The following is a 15,000-nucleotide window of genomic DNA, read 5'->3' on the forward strand; positions in this document are numbered from 1 at the left end:
CACCACAAGTACAACCACAAAAACACTCAGTTCTGTGCATAACACTTAGGACTTAGATAGATAGATAGATAGATAGATAGATAGATACTTTATTGATCCCCAGGGGAAATTCAAGGTCTCAGTAGCATACAGACAACACACACACATTCACTAACAGCAGAAAAAGTAATTAAAAGTATATAATATAAAAACACAACTAAGCAATAAGGACAGTAAAAGATAAAGAATATACTAAATATACTAAAATACAAATTATACTAACACTTAATCTAAATCAATTCTAAAAACAGTATCCACATAGTGGTGATTAATCAATCAAGAGGCGCTTGCAATGACTGAGACTTGGTGTGGTGTGTGTGTGAGATATATATATATAGAGAGAGAGAGAGACAGAGACAGAGAAAGAGTGTAAGTGTATTGGAAACTTACACTGAACTTGCTGTTGGGCTCTTTTGCCTCACTGGCAAAGGTAACCTGCAGGTCCAGTGGCAGTCGCAGGTTGATGACCTCATCAGGCTGTGACAACTCCACTACCATTTCCTCTCTGCAGTCGGTGAATAGGGCCACCCTTTGGGCCTCCAACCCCAAAGCGAGCTGCACCCAGCCCCCACCTGTAAAAGGAGACCCACCTGGCAACAGAAGGCTGTGTGTGTTTGTGTCAGTGTGTGTGTGCGTGTCCGAGTGTGAGCGTGTGTGTGGGGGGTACTCGAGACGGAGAGTGTTTGAGCGTGTGCAGGAGACGAGCCGTAGCAGCATTTGGCCACGGGACATCAGCGACAGCAGCGTTGCCGTGGATTGACGAGCCTGCTGACCAATCAGGTGCAGGCCCAGTGAGCCACGGGCAGAGGTTAGCAGGTAGAGGGTGTGCTCCCGTGGCAACATCAGATGGGGGGTGCGCGAGCGGAAACGCCAAGCCACAAGCCCCGCCTCCTGCCCTTTGACCTTTGTCACACCCCTCACTCCGCCACGGGTCACATTCAAGGCCTCCAGCAGGTCAATCACTGCAGAGAACACACACACACACACACACACACACACACAAACACAAAGAGAAGACAGAAAGATGCAGCATGGAGTCAGAAAACAGAATTTTGAATTTTTTATGAAATCATTTAATCAGAACTATCCCTGATGTTCTTGTATTGACTTAAAAGGTATCCAGAACAACTCAATAATACTCCTTTCAGATATCAGCTCATGCACAGCACATGAGAATCAGAGAAACAGGACCTGAGGTAAGGGTGCTCGGAGAGGTCAAACAGTGTAACAGTAACAGGAACGCTTCTTTTAATACCACAGTATATATCTGAAGTAAACTCTTACTATTTCAGTTCAGTGCTAATGATGTGAGGAGACAAATATTCAATACAAATTAGTCTCCATTCTACTTTGGTTCAAATTTACTGCATCAGACCAAAAATGAAAACACGTCCATGTTTTAAGATACTACAAAATGCCATTTTTAATTTATTTTCCCTAAAGCAGTCACATGGGTATTTTTTCCAGTTTCTGCTTAAACAGTCACCACATTTAATCCCATAAACTCAGTTAATAATAATGATATTTTATTCCGCACGGGTAAAACATCTCTTAAAAACATTATATCTCTTTCTGGGGCTGCACCATTACTCAGTGCAGATGGATACTAAAAACTGACATTATCACAACATGTTGGAAAAGACCACTATCAGGGGAATTGTTCTGTTAATCATAGAACACACAAGTATGCACACAAAGTCACACACACACATACAGGGGAATTTTATGGGAAAAGCAGAGATCTGATGGTTCTATAATGATCTTACAGTGTGTCTGAACAACATGCTGTATTTCAGTGACCATGCAACAAGATCACTTGAGTGTGAAACATGTGTGTGTAAGTTGTGATGGATTTCACAAGAGCAGAGTCCCTTGTGTCCATCATCACAGATTCAGATCCAGCTTATGAAGCTCAGCAGCCTTAACCCGAAAGCACTTCCCCACATGTTCCCCACTCTGAACTCCAGAGACACAGGGTGTGTGTGTGTGTGTACACAGCTGTCCACAGAACTCACTCTAAGATGACAACACATGAGAACAATGCAGTGGATTCTTTAGAGTGGACATCTGATGCCACCAACTGTGTGTGTGTGTGTGTGTTTGTGTGTGTGTGTGTGTGTATGTGTGTGTATGTGTGTGTATGTGTGAGTGTGTGTGTGTGTGTGTGTGTGTTTATGTGTGTGTCAGAGACAGCAAAGTAACTAAGAGAGACAGACAAAGGGGAGGGAGAGAGAGAGATAGAGAGAGAGCATGTGTGTGTGTGTGTGTGTGGAGGGTGATGTATGTGTGTGGAGGGTTTTGTATGTGTGTATATGTGAGGGAGATATCTAATAACTTAAGCCCATTTAGAAAATCCAATAATGTGCAGACCTCAGTGTAAACATGTTGATGTCCAGCATGTGTGTGGGACTGAGACAAAAAGAACAAGAACAGAAGAATGAGAGAGTGAAGAGGAAAGAGAGTGTGTTAAAAAAAGAAGAGGAAAGAGAGTGTGTTAAAAAAAGAAGAGGAAAGAGAGTGTGTTAAAAAAAAGAAGAGGAAAGAGAGTGTGTTAAAAAAAAGAAGAGGAAAGAGAGTGTGTTAAAAAAAAAGACTGTTGAGAAGAGACTGTGTGGAGATATGTTCAGCTGAATGGTTTGACTGAAGGGTTCTCCTGTGAGGAAGATCACAAAGGGGCTTAGCAGAGAGATATCTGCACTGAGAGGAGTTTAAGACAGCTGATAATCACTGATTAAATCTCCACCCATATAGGCACACTTCATACTGGAACATTGCAGGCTATCACAAATACTCCAGAGACTATTACGAATAGTGTGGATTATTCAGTATATTTAAACTATGAACATTCCAAGATGTCAACAAAAAACACAGGAAGACAGTGTGAGTAGAACCCAACTCCAGAAGAGGGATTGTCTGCTCAGGAGAGATTGTTGAGGAGATGAAGAGAACCAAGCAGGAATGAGAGAGGAGGAGAAGAGGAGGAACAGTAAGACTTTCCCCAGTTTTCCCAACAGAATTTCATTTTAGGTGAGTGTTGTGTTTATAGAGGTCGTCTGCTCCTCTCTCTCTCTTGCTCTATCTCTCTCTCGCTTTCTCTCTCTCTCTCCCCTGTGCTCTTTTAGTAATCATGGATGATTATGTCGCGTCAGACTCCTGTAGTCTGAAATAATCTGGACTCCTTCGAGCACACAGGGAGGGTTCCATGCCCTCAGGACACTGCAGTTGGGTTTAGAAGCGGGAGGTCTGAAACAGTCACATACATACACACACACACACACACACACACACACACACACACACACACACACACACACACACACATACACACACACACCATTTAACACACAAACTGTTTAAAGTGAATTAGCTCCTCAGAGACAGTGAGTCAGCAGAGTTCGCACTAATGATTTCCTGTCCTCGTTGCACTCTGTACATGCATACAGGAGTGGGACAAACACACACACACACATACAGAGAGAGAGAGAGAACACACACACACAGATAGAGAAAAAGTCAAGTGGGATAAACACACACACATGCACACACACACACACACACACACACACACACACACAAACGCAAGCACACTCACACTTACTCTCTTTCTCTCTCTCTCTCTCTCTCTCTCTCACACACACAGAGATGGATTACTGCACGGACCTACCGGGCCCAGGCCCAGGGGCCCAAGGGGTCAGGGGGCCCTGAAGCCCAAATCAAACTAATTAAAACATTTTTGGGGGAGGACCCCCTCACACACACACACACATATACACATATATGCGACAATTAGTGGGGGGCCCTTAATACATCTGGGCCCAGGGGCCCGAAAGTTCATAATCCGTCCATGCACACACACACACACACGCACACATGCACAGTTAATTAAATCTCATTTTCAGAGGAAACCACAGTACCACTCATTCACCTTTGCACTAATAAACTGCATCAACCCCACTCTCGTGCAACAGACACATCTGATGGTTGATGTTCCTGTGGCTCCAGGTGTGTCTCTGGAGCTCCTGAAAACCGACTATACTATAGGTAATTCACCAGATTTGTAACTGGAAAATGGTCTCAGCTAATTTAACGGATCTGACTCTTCTGTATTGGAGTGAGGCACTTGAGGACCTCGTGATTATGTCCCTGCATATTCCAACATGAGAAGTCACAGAGCACCCCCTTATTCAGTGTACCAGCTCAAGGTCTATCTATCTATCTATCTGTATGTCTGTCTGTCTGTCTGCCTATCTGACTATGGCACAATGGGGCTAATGGCAATCAGCAGACACTCACATTTAAAATATGTATGCATTTAATGTCTTGTCCGTGTCGTGGTGGATTTACTGTTTGTCCACCTGATGGGAAAAGTGAAGAATCATAGTGGTCTGACTGTACAGAGAACAAATTGTAGATGCTCCGTGCATAGGGAAATGGTTAGGAGTTATATTCCACTGAGATTCCGCTGAGATTCATAGAATCCTAAAAGATACTTTTGCTAAGAGCATCAGAGAAACCAAACCAAAAACCAAACAAAGAGGCAGTTACAGCAGAGATTCTGATGAATGCATCAGTGACGTACCCGCGCACATGTGACGACAGGTAAGGCAGATCTAGGGAGGGGGACCCAAAGGGGCACCCCGTAAAAACGTCACTTACGTTAAGCAGAGTAGTTTTTAAAAGAGCCCTTAAACTATGAGCATTGACCTGATCTAGGATGAAGAGACTGACATCTCTCATCGTTTCAGCTGTAGATCTGTAAAATTAATCTCAATCTTTTCAATCAAGGTTTTTGGACTTTCTTGTGAGGGGCGAGCGCGCACTTACCGTTCTCGCTGTTGTACTCCTCGCGCTGGGTCTGTCGCGAGGGGCTCGCATTCCAGAGCGCAAACAAACTCATCCTGACAAAGAGCAGCGGCAGGAAAGCGGCCAACTCCATTCTCAACCGCCTCTCTTAACGGGCGCCACTAACGAACATTTACTGAACCCACTTCTTTCCTTTTCCAACCTTTCTTCTTTTATCCACTGCTGGTGTCAGGGACCAATTAAATGGGTTCCATGACAGTCGGTTATGTGCGAGCGGGTAGCCGTGCAGGAGCAAAGGCAGACATGTCACAGAGCGTGTTCTCCTTTTTAAAAGACCAATGAATTCCCTCGCGAGACGCGAAACATCTGGAGGAGCGCGCACACGGGAGAGAGCGTCGCGAGCGGCTGTCGCTATCAGCGGAAGACACAGTTCCGGTTTGTTTTTCAAACAACTTTTTCTTTATCCTAGCAATCTCCGCAGAACTCGAAATACCTCTGCAGCAGTGAGGAGAGAAGTCAGAGTCTGCTTTGGAAGGCTATCCATCAGACGTGCACCTCTGTGCTGCTCGGATGACCTGGATTCCCCCACAGCCCCTCTCTCTGTTCTCCCTGTCTCTCCCTCTTTCTCTTACCCACTCACTCAGTCACTAACTTACACACACTTTTTTCTCTTTTTTTAACTCCTCTCTGTGTTTTTGCCCTTTGAGGGGTAGTGGGGGACTCACTCTCCTCCCCGCTATCTGTGGGAAAACCTGGTGCGGCGTCTGGACTGGATACGCGCCAGCTGCCTCTAATTTGTTCTGTCAGTGAAACACACACACACACACACACACACACACACACACACACACACGTATGCTTGTGCGGCGTACATAGGCTACAGTACATACAGAGAGAATGGCCCTGATTAGTATTGTTCTGTACACAGTGGTGGATTGTTCTGTGTTCTTGCTTGCTCATGCCAGGACTTTGATGAGGCATTTGTGACACTAATTACTTGTCTGCCCTTGATCCTTTGCGACAGTAACACACTCCATTGTAGCTCAGTATGTGAGTGCACGTGTGTGTGTGTGTGTGTGTGTGTGTGTGTGTGTGTGTCTGTGTGTGTGTGTGTGTGTCTGTGTCTGTGTGTGTGTGTGTGCATGTTGAATGTGTGTGTTTGTGTCTAAGATAGAGAGAGAGGGTGTGTGTGTGTGTGTGTGTGTGTGTGTGTGTGTGTGTGTGTCTATGAGTGTTGAGTGTGTGTATGTGTGCCAGTGTGTTCTGCATGTTGTTCCCTGCATTCTTCCCTCTCTTTGCTCCCTCACTCTTTCATCAGTCATATTTGCTTGCACCTCCATCTCCCTCTCCACCTCTTTTGCCCATTTCTGTCTCCTTTCATCTCCCTGATAACTGCCCCGTTCTCATGTCTGATCCCATCTCTCCTCCACTCCCTCTGTCTTGTAGCTGGATGCAGTGATGCAGTCAGCAGGAAATCTGTATGTGCCCTCATACTCCTGCACACCATTCTTGGGTGTAAATCTGATAAAAAAAACACTCTTTATCATACAAGCTTCACACACACACACACACATGCTCTCTCTCTCTCACACACACACACACACACACACACACACACACACATACATCTCTCTCACACACACACACACACACACACACACCACACACACACACACAAAACACACACACACACACATACATGCTCTCTCTCTCACTCTCACACACACACACATACACACACACACACGCACTCACTTACCTCACACATATATACATACACAGACTCATATACACACATGCACATAAACACACACACATCTCCTGAACTGACAGCATAACATACTGTTAAAGCAGAGTGAGAGCCATCTTATCAGCTGCTCCTGTTCTGTTGGGTTTTCTAGCTGGCCTTATTCCAGTGAGTTAGAGAAGAAAGGTGTGTGTGTGTGAGAGAGAGAGAGAGAGAGAGAGAGAACCTTTTAGCTTTGTATCATTAGATGGACATGAAGAGAGCCCATTCCTTGATGCACACACACACACACACACACACACACACATTTATAACAGTGACCTCTAGTGGTACAATGTCTCATGGTAAATGACTCTTCCCCACTATCACTCAATTGACTTCTACTGACTGTATGGTGTCAGTTCGTCCTATGCAGGGTCTATGACTGGTGGTTGAATTTGGACACCTGCAGATGAAAGATCATGAGAAGATGTGGTTCCAAACACCACTGGTCTCACAGGCGTTGCATTACCAACAACTTAAAAACTTAAATACAACTTAAAAATAACAAACTTCATAGAAATGGCACACAGCAAGTACAATGTACTGTACACACTTGTCATGGACAACCATGTCTAGCCATTGGGTGGCCTCCAGCAGTTATGGGTGAAAAGGCTCTGAATCAGGGGATATACTGACCGGATATTTTTTATGACATGCAGCATATCAGGAGCATCTTTGATCATATCCAGAGTTTTTAAGAATCAGTGAAAATATTGTTTTATTTTGACTCCTGATATGACAATGAGATATCAGGGGTATGCATACCCAAATCACAAGTCACACACACCATTTCTGGATATCTTTGGGTAGGTCTCCACCCTTGGATAGGCTTAGGCTATCACATTAGATAGCCTAGGCCCAAGATCTGCCTAATTAAGTCACGCATGCCCTATGCCCAAAACGTACCAGAAAACATCACTGATAGACTATTTGCCGTTTGATTTCTATCTAATTTCGGGACATTCAAAAATAGACTATTTACAGTGTAAAGACTACCTTTTTCAGGTCAAGGCTAGCCTACTTACCTAATTATTTTGGTTATGGTTCCATTTCAATGATATCTTTGAGATTTTATAGTTGCTATAGTCTGTAGGTCTAGCCTACTTTTTATGTATAATATGCATGAGATCTGTTGGAGGAATAAAGTCCACATTTTTAAATGATCTGCTTTCCCCTTGTCCCCAATGCTGTCTGCCAAAACGAATTCGGTTCAGCTGGAGTTGCCACATAACAACAATACAAAGTTAAATTTAACAGTAGCCTAAACAATTTGAAGTAGGCCTACATTAAGAAGAATAGCAATAATAAACAACAATTCAATCAATAGCCTATAATGAAAATAAATACATACTATATGCTACAAACCATAACACATAAGAAAGGCTTATTAAACTTGTTAAAGTTGAGCATACTATTTTAACATTACAAGCTTCCTTGTGGGCCAACGTAACAATGGATCAATCATGTTGTAACTTGTCTATAAAACGTGGGTGACTGATAAACCAATGTTGATTTAATTAAGGAACAAGGCTTCAAATGAAATTGACGTCAAACTATATGAGAACCAATAATGTTAATAATCAGAATAGTAGTAATAGCCCACTTGGCTACTATGTTTTGACACTTCTACAAAATCAGTTTGGTAGTCATTTTAATGTAACTAAAATATGCAGGCCTAATCATTTCCACGATTTCTAACGGTGTGTTTCCACACAACGAAATTTCGCGTCGCTCTCATTCATAGATATATATACTGACTAGATGTCGCCTTGACTACTGCTTCTCATTAGAACGAATGCGTCAATAGAGACGCCATCTTGCCGCGGGGTTCCAACCCCCTTTAATGCATTGGCGTCAATCTAGGAAAGATCTTAAGAAAAACTAAATCACCATAAATCGTCCAAATCTCAAACATTTTCTTCGTCTTTTGGTTTGTTCCAACTGACAGACGTGTATTTAAGATCGAGTCCAGAGAAAATTGAAGATTTTGATATTAATAGGCCTATAATCTACTTCAAAATGTAATGCCTACTCGTAGGTTATTCTTCCACTTAAGTAAACGTAACTATCGTTACTTACCTTGGCCTAGCCTACTGCATTCAAAATGGCTACAATGGTGTAAATATCCATACTTGGAAATACATGTTAATTTAAACATTTTAATTGAACTGGTTTGTGCAGCAAGCCTGCAATACTATGTGACCCAGTGTAAAATCGTTATATTGGGCTAAACAAAACAAACGTGAGCACATCCAAAAGTAGGTGCTGGATAAAAAGATGCAAGAACCATTCAGTATTAAGACACATTTTAGTATAAAGACACATTACAGTATGAAATCATTCAGTGTGAAAGCATCCAGTGTAAAACATTCCATATTACTACAGCTTCTTAAATGATTACAGTATATAAGACAGTTTAACAATTCTCTGAAAGCATCCAGTGTGAGAGCATCTTCCTGTGTGAAAATGAACATTCCATATTACTACAGCTTCTTAAATGATTACAGTATATAAGACAGTTTAACCATTGTCTAAAAGTATCCAGTGTGAAAATTTACATTCCATATTACTACAGCTTCTTAGATTACAGTATATAGGACAGGATAGCTATTGTCTAAAAGCATCCAGTGTGAAAGTATCCAGTGTAAAAGCATCTTCCGGTGTGAAAACAAACATTCCATTTTACTACAGCTCCTTAACTGATTACAGTATATAAGACAGTTTTAAGAATCGTTAACCTAAGTGTTTAGTATCCCTGCAACAACATTACCTTACAGTTTCTTCCTCAGACTTTTGCTCTGCAGTTGCAGAGTATGGACCTTTGCCACATGGTGTTGTCTCAACTTATGAAAGGTACAGACAACCAGTGAAATTAAGCTAAAGTGGTGGTTGTCTATGCCATCTTGAGTGTCAACAATGTGATCACAAAGACCAAATATGTCCTCAGACCCTACTTCTGCTTTCACAACTCTGTTTAACAGAGACACTGGGCACTGATGAGCTGCTGAGTGGATGTTAGATGCTCATCGAATGTAGTGCTCAGCCAAGCGGATCACCTTAACGGTACCTTGACTTGGTATTACTAGGCCTCCGTTGTTTCTGAGGGTGAGCAGATGGTAGTTATCGCCAAAAGATGGTATGGTCAATGCTACCAAACTGCTACGACATACATTGCATGCAAGTTTTCTCATGACTTGCCTAACTACAAATCCCGCAATGTAAACAAGTGCGTTCTCAGTTAGGCACCCAAAGCTTGTTGCTAAATAACTATGGTCCAACACAACACCAGTGATTGGCTCAAAGGGAGAGGATGCAATGTTGTCATCGTCGTCCTCAGCTGGCACCACAGATGACATGTCGACAGCTGACAGACACACGGTGTCATCCTGTGGTTGAACGTTGCCCGTCTTCCCTGGAGCAATGCCACAGCGGACCATAATGCGCCGGAAATAGTTCTGGAAGTGTGCAACAGTTGGATTGTTGTTCCATCCACCTGAAATTTAAAAAGGTAAGTATATTCCAGGTAAGTATTTCAGACAAGTGTGTTTTTAACAGCTATATCCAGTAGGTGTGGAAGGTAGGTAGGTAAGTAAGTGTGTGTGTGTGTGTGAATTCTGTTTGTTTTCTCTCAACAACATTGCTCACATAAATATAAGCTTCTACCTGAGGCCCTGATGGAATTAAAAAACAATTCTAAGTGGTCTTGGCTAAAGCGGTATGTGCACACATATCGCTGTCCCTCAAGCAGCTCTGGGATCATCAAACGATTGAGACCATTTTGGTGAGATTTGGACTTTGATGGGGGGCTGGGTGACGTCATGCGTGTAACAAATAAAGCCTGATAACTTAAAAACCGAAGTAGCACAAATGTTTCTTTTAACAGCACAAATCAGCACAAACGTAGCACTAACGATTGAGACCATTTTGGTGAGATTTGGACATTGATGGGGGGCTGGGTGACGTCATGCGTGTAACAAATAAAGCCTGTTAACTTAAAAACCGAAGTAGCACAAATGTTTCTTTTGACGGCACAAATCAGCACAAACGTAGCACAAGCGATTGAGACTATTTTGGGGAAATTTGGACAAGTATGGGGGGCTGAGTGACGTCACTGGTCAGAAAATGTAAAAGTTGAATTACTTAAAACCCTTAACAGCACAAACGATCATTTTTACGGCACAAACCGGCACAAACGTAGCACAAACGAATAGCAGTGTTTTTAATAATTTTTGAATAACATGAGGGGCCAGCTTCACGCAGGTCCATGAATGGGCAGGGGACATGACAATATGATCAGTGGTACAGGATACAGTACATGATGAAGGGATCAGAGAGGTAGGGGACAAGATAAGGTAAGGAGGGATGAGATGGGTGGGGGAAATAACATTTGCATTTACAAGGTGTGGGCGTAGACATCTTTACAGGGGAATGGGGGGAGTAGGGGACCTGATTCAGTCATATGAACCTGTGGGTAGCACAGGTCAGGGGGGGTAGGGGACCTGATTCAGTCATATGAACCTGTGGGTAGCACAGGTCAGGGGGGGTAGGGGACCTGATTCAGTCATATCAATCTGTGGGTAGCACAGGATGCGAGTTCAGTTTGGGACAGTCCTCTATGTGAAGGGTGATCTACTCCCCACAGCTCAGTGTGTGTGTGTGTGTGTGTGTGTGTGTGTGTGTGTGTGTGTGTGTGTGTGTGCAGCAACACTAATCTGTGATGAGGACAAAGAGCAGCCTGATTCCTAATCCCTGTCTGCCTTAATTATGGCATAGGTGTGTCTGTGTGTGTGTGTGTGTGTGTGTGTGTGTGTGTGTGCCTTTGCACTTGCGTGTCTGTCCTTCCATGTCAAGGCTAAGATTCAGATTCAGCCATCTGGGGCCATGAGCTCGTTTTATTTGCTAGCACTGTTCAACTGTTAGCCTTCACCATGTCTATTTGTTCTTACATACACACACACATGGAGATGATATAAATACCAATAGAAGATGCACTCCAACCGTAGTTGGTTGCTAAACAGTTGCAATTTATACACACATTGGACTGATAGTTCAATCAGCATTGTAGACCACCTCCCTCATTTAAAGGGTACACCTCAACAAGAACGCATCTCATTGGTTGAGAAGGTGAGTAGCCTAGCACCACATAGTGGATCCACTATGGCTGATGAGATCTGACAGCTGATTGGCTGAGCTGTTAGACAGTGCTCTGATTGGTGCAGAGGCATGTGTGCTTGGCGTACGGCCAGGCAGGTTTAAAGACTCAGAGAGTAAGTCAACCCCCAACATGCCCACACACACACACACACACAGACACACACACACACACACACACACAGAGAGAAACATGCGCGCACACACACACAGGCACACACACTCATACAGGCACCTCATGCACACACAGTCCTTAGTACTGGAATGAGGTTGGATTATAGCTGAGAATGTGCTCGGTAACTTAACACTTTCTAAAGCAGCAGGCGCAACAGGTAGGGACAACTACAAACTCATTCTCTTCTTCTCTCTCTCTCTCTCTCTCACACACACACACACACACACAATCTTCATCTCTCTCTCTCTCACACACACACACACACACACAATCTTCATCTCTCTCTCTCTGTTAGTCAGTCTGTCTCTGTCTGTATCAATTTGTGTCATACTTTTCAGACGCTCCCATATATACCATTCTGTCTGTCCATCTGTCACACAGATACACACACAAACACACACATACACACACACACACACCAACTTTTTACTGTCACTATCTTTGTAATACTCTGTCACCATGACCTGCCTTCACACGGTCTCCTCTCTTCCCAGACTTCTCTCTCCTAGTTGTCTGTTTCTTCCCTAAGAGCTGGTTAATTTCTAATGTGAATACATGGGTGTGTGAGAGGTACATTGCTAATGTGCTGCATCACTGCGCATGAAAGTGAATGATGAGCTAATTGTAAAAAGAAACGTGTTTATATGAGAGCTGTTATTCCCTGTAGTGTCCGCTACTCATTCATCTTTTTTATTGTTTGTTCTCTCTCAGTTGAGTGTGACAGAGTGAGTGTGTTAATGGTGTGTATCATTCTGTGTGTGTGTGTGTGTGTGTGTGTGTGTGTGTGTATGCGTGAGTGGACTGCACTGGAGTGTGTGTGTGTGTGTGAGTGTGTGTGTGTATGTGTGTGAGTGTGTGTGAGTGTGTGTGTGTGTGCGTGCGTGCGTGCAGGAGACAGAGGGGAAATCCCTTTGAGGTATGAGTCACAGACCTACATTCTGTGGATATAAAAGTCTTAATCCTCTAGACTGTTGAGTCTAGAGCATCGTAAGGACTTTATCAGTGCATTTTCTCTCTCTCTCTGTTACTTACGCACACACACACATACACACACACACACACACACACACACAATGGCGTGAACCCAGTGCACCCACATATGTCATGTGACACCATGATGGCAGTAAGGGTTTAAGATGGGGAAATGCGGCGCTTTTAGCTGTTTCAGACCAGGGGCAGAGCCAGATGGGGGGCACAGGGTGGCACAGGCCTCCCCCAGGATCCAGTCAGCCACTCCAAGTGCCACCCCAACAAAGATGTGATAGTTGGGCTTGTCATTATGGAATTTCTTCAGGTATAACTGCATGCTTAGCCAAAACAAACATTCATTTGATATTGGCCAAATTATTTAGGCTATATTCATGGGTTTACTGAAATGTACCATAGTTCTACCAATTTCTACCTTTGCATTTCTACCTTTGACGTTGTTCTGTCCATGCATATCTAGCTTATATATGGTAGAAAACTTAATTCTAGCTTTAGTTGAACATACTTAACTTCTTCTTCCTTGCATCTACCAAGTTATGTGTTTCAAATGTTCTACAAAAACATATTTGCTACTTCACATCAAGTCAAATCGATTATTTTCAATACTTCTGTTCAGTTTGCTCATTAATAATGCAAAATAGTATTGAATCTAAATCTTTGATATATTGTTTAATATTGAGCCCAGGAGTTGCCATTGCAACATTGTTTTGTATATTGAGAGAACTTGTGCTCATTTTACTAAACTGTGCATGCAATTTATTAAATAGTGTGCTCATTTAACAAATACTGTATTTTATATTAGTGCACAATTTAGTAAAATGAGCACACAATGAGTGCACTCATTTTAGGAAATTGTGTGCTTGGTTTACAAAATAGTGTGCTTGTTGGTGTGCTCTCATTTATACAAAACTGTTGGCTTGTTTGACTAAATAGTGTGCTCCAGATACTAAATTGTGCTCTTGTTTTAATTGAGTATAACGAATGCACAATTTAGTAAAATGAGCGCACTATTTATTAAAGCGAGGACACAATTTAGTAAAACAAGCACACTATTTAGTAAAATGAGTCCATGATTTACTAAAATGAGCGCACAATCTAGTGAAATGTGGGTACAGTTGAGTAAAATGTATGCACACTTAAAACGAGCACATTTTACTAAATTGAGTGCACATTCACAAAAAACAAGTGCACATATACAAAAAAAATTGGATTTACTTTGGGGAGCACAAGTGACGAAAAGCAGATACCTTCATTTTTACTGTATACTGTGATGCTGGTCAACCTGGATTGTCCAGGGAGATGACCTTCAACAGGAAGCTCATACTGTACTAACCTGAGCTGGGCCACATCAGGCCATAACATGGTCAGCTTGTCGGTCAACATAACTACAGAGTCCAAGTCTCATTACAGCACAGATTGTACCTTCAAGACATGCTGGCCTCTCTAGGTTGGCCAGCTGGCCACAAACAGCCCACACACATGCACTTTTACAAATTACATTTACTGTACAGCACAGAAACTATTTTGATAGATGTTTTTTGCATGTCTGTGCATATTTTTAATTTAAAATTGCAGTGACACCTCCTGGGTTCCATACCAACCAGACCACCCCATCAAAATATTTCTAGAATTGCCACTACTCCAGACCCTTGTGAATATGATAAACTATAGCCGTTAAGCTTTCATGATGTCTAGACGCTAGTGTTGGACTTATGACACAGACCTTGCTTTCTCCTCTCTCTTCTGGCAGTGTTAGGTTGATAGAAGGCAAAATATTTAGTTATTTAGGCTAAAGTTCGCAGGTTTGGACAATTATGCTACTTTGTAATAGTGAGCTCTAGTTGATCACCCTAAAGTTGTTGGTGCAGCCCTGTAAAACCAGAGGGTCTGGCAGCCAATGCTGTGATTAGCCTGCTCTGGCTGTGTGCTATTGTTCAGGCAGACCTGTAAGAGAAGGAGCAGGGGCACGTGGCATCATTACGCGTGTGCGCTGCAGCGTCTTGTATAGATGATGTGTGTGTGTGTGTGTGTGTGTGTGTGTGTGTGTGTGTGTGTG

At 42.8% G+C, this 15,000-nt stretch overlaps 2 protein-coding genes across 4 annotated transcripts in view; one reads left to right on the plus strand and one right to left on the minus strand.

Moving 5' to 3' along the window:
- LOC125302833 (kielin cysteine rich BMP regulator) overlaps positions 1–5,517 on the minus strand; it is a 54,841-nt gene extending 49,324 nt beyond the window's left edge. Inside the window, exons 1-2 of the mRNA XM_048256152.1 lie at positions 4,864–5,517; positions 430–1,001 (exon numbers count right to left, since the gene is read on the minus strand). Of these exons, the coding sequence (XP_048112109.1) occupies positions 430–1,001; positions 4,864–4,975 (684 nt within the window). The 5' untranslated portion in view covers positions 4,976–5,517. The remainder of the gene's footprint in view (positions 1–429; positions 1,002–4,863) is intronic.
- Positions 5,518–11,979: 6,462 nt separating this feature from the next.
- The window catches only part of LOC125303806 (cadherin-related family member 5), a 15,172-nt gene continuing 12,151 nt past the window's right edge, over positions 11,980–15,000 (plus strand). For all 3 annotated transcript variants that reach the window (XM_048257732.1, XM_048257734.1, XM_048257733.1), the window contains exon 1: positions 11,980–12,114. The gene's annotated coding sequence lies outside the window, so the exon portion shown is untranslated. The remainder of the gene's footprint in view (positions 12,115–15,000) is intronic.

The sequence above is a fragment of the Alosa alosa genome, chromosome 11 (genome assembly GCF_017589495.1).
Source record: "Alosa alosa isolate M-15738 ecotype Scorff River chromosome 11, AALO_Geno_1.1, whole genome shotgun sequence".
Lineage (NCBI taxonomy): Eukaryota > Metazoa > Chordata > Actinopteri > Clupeiformes > Clupeidae > Alosa > Alosa alosa.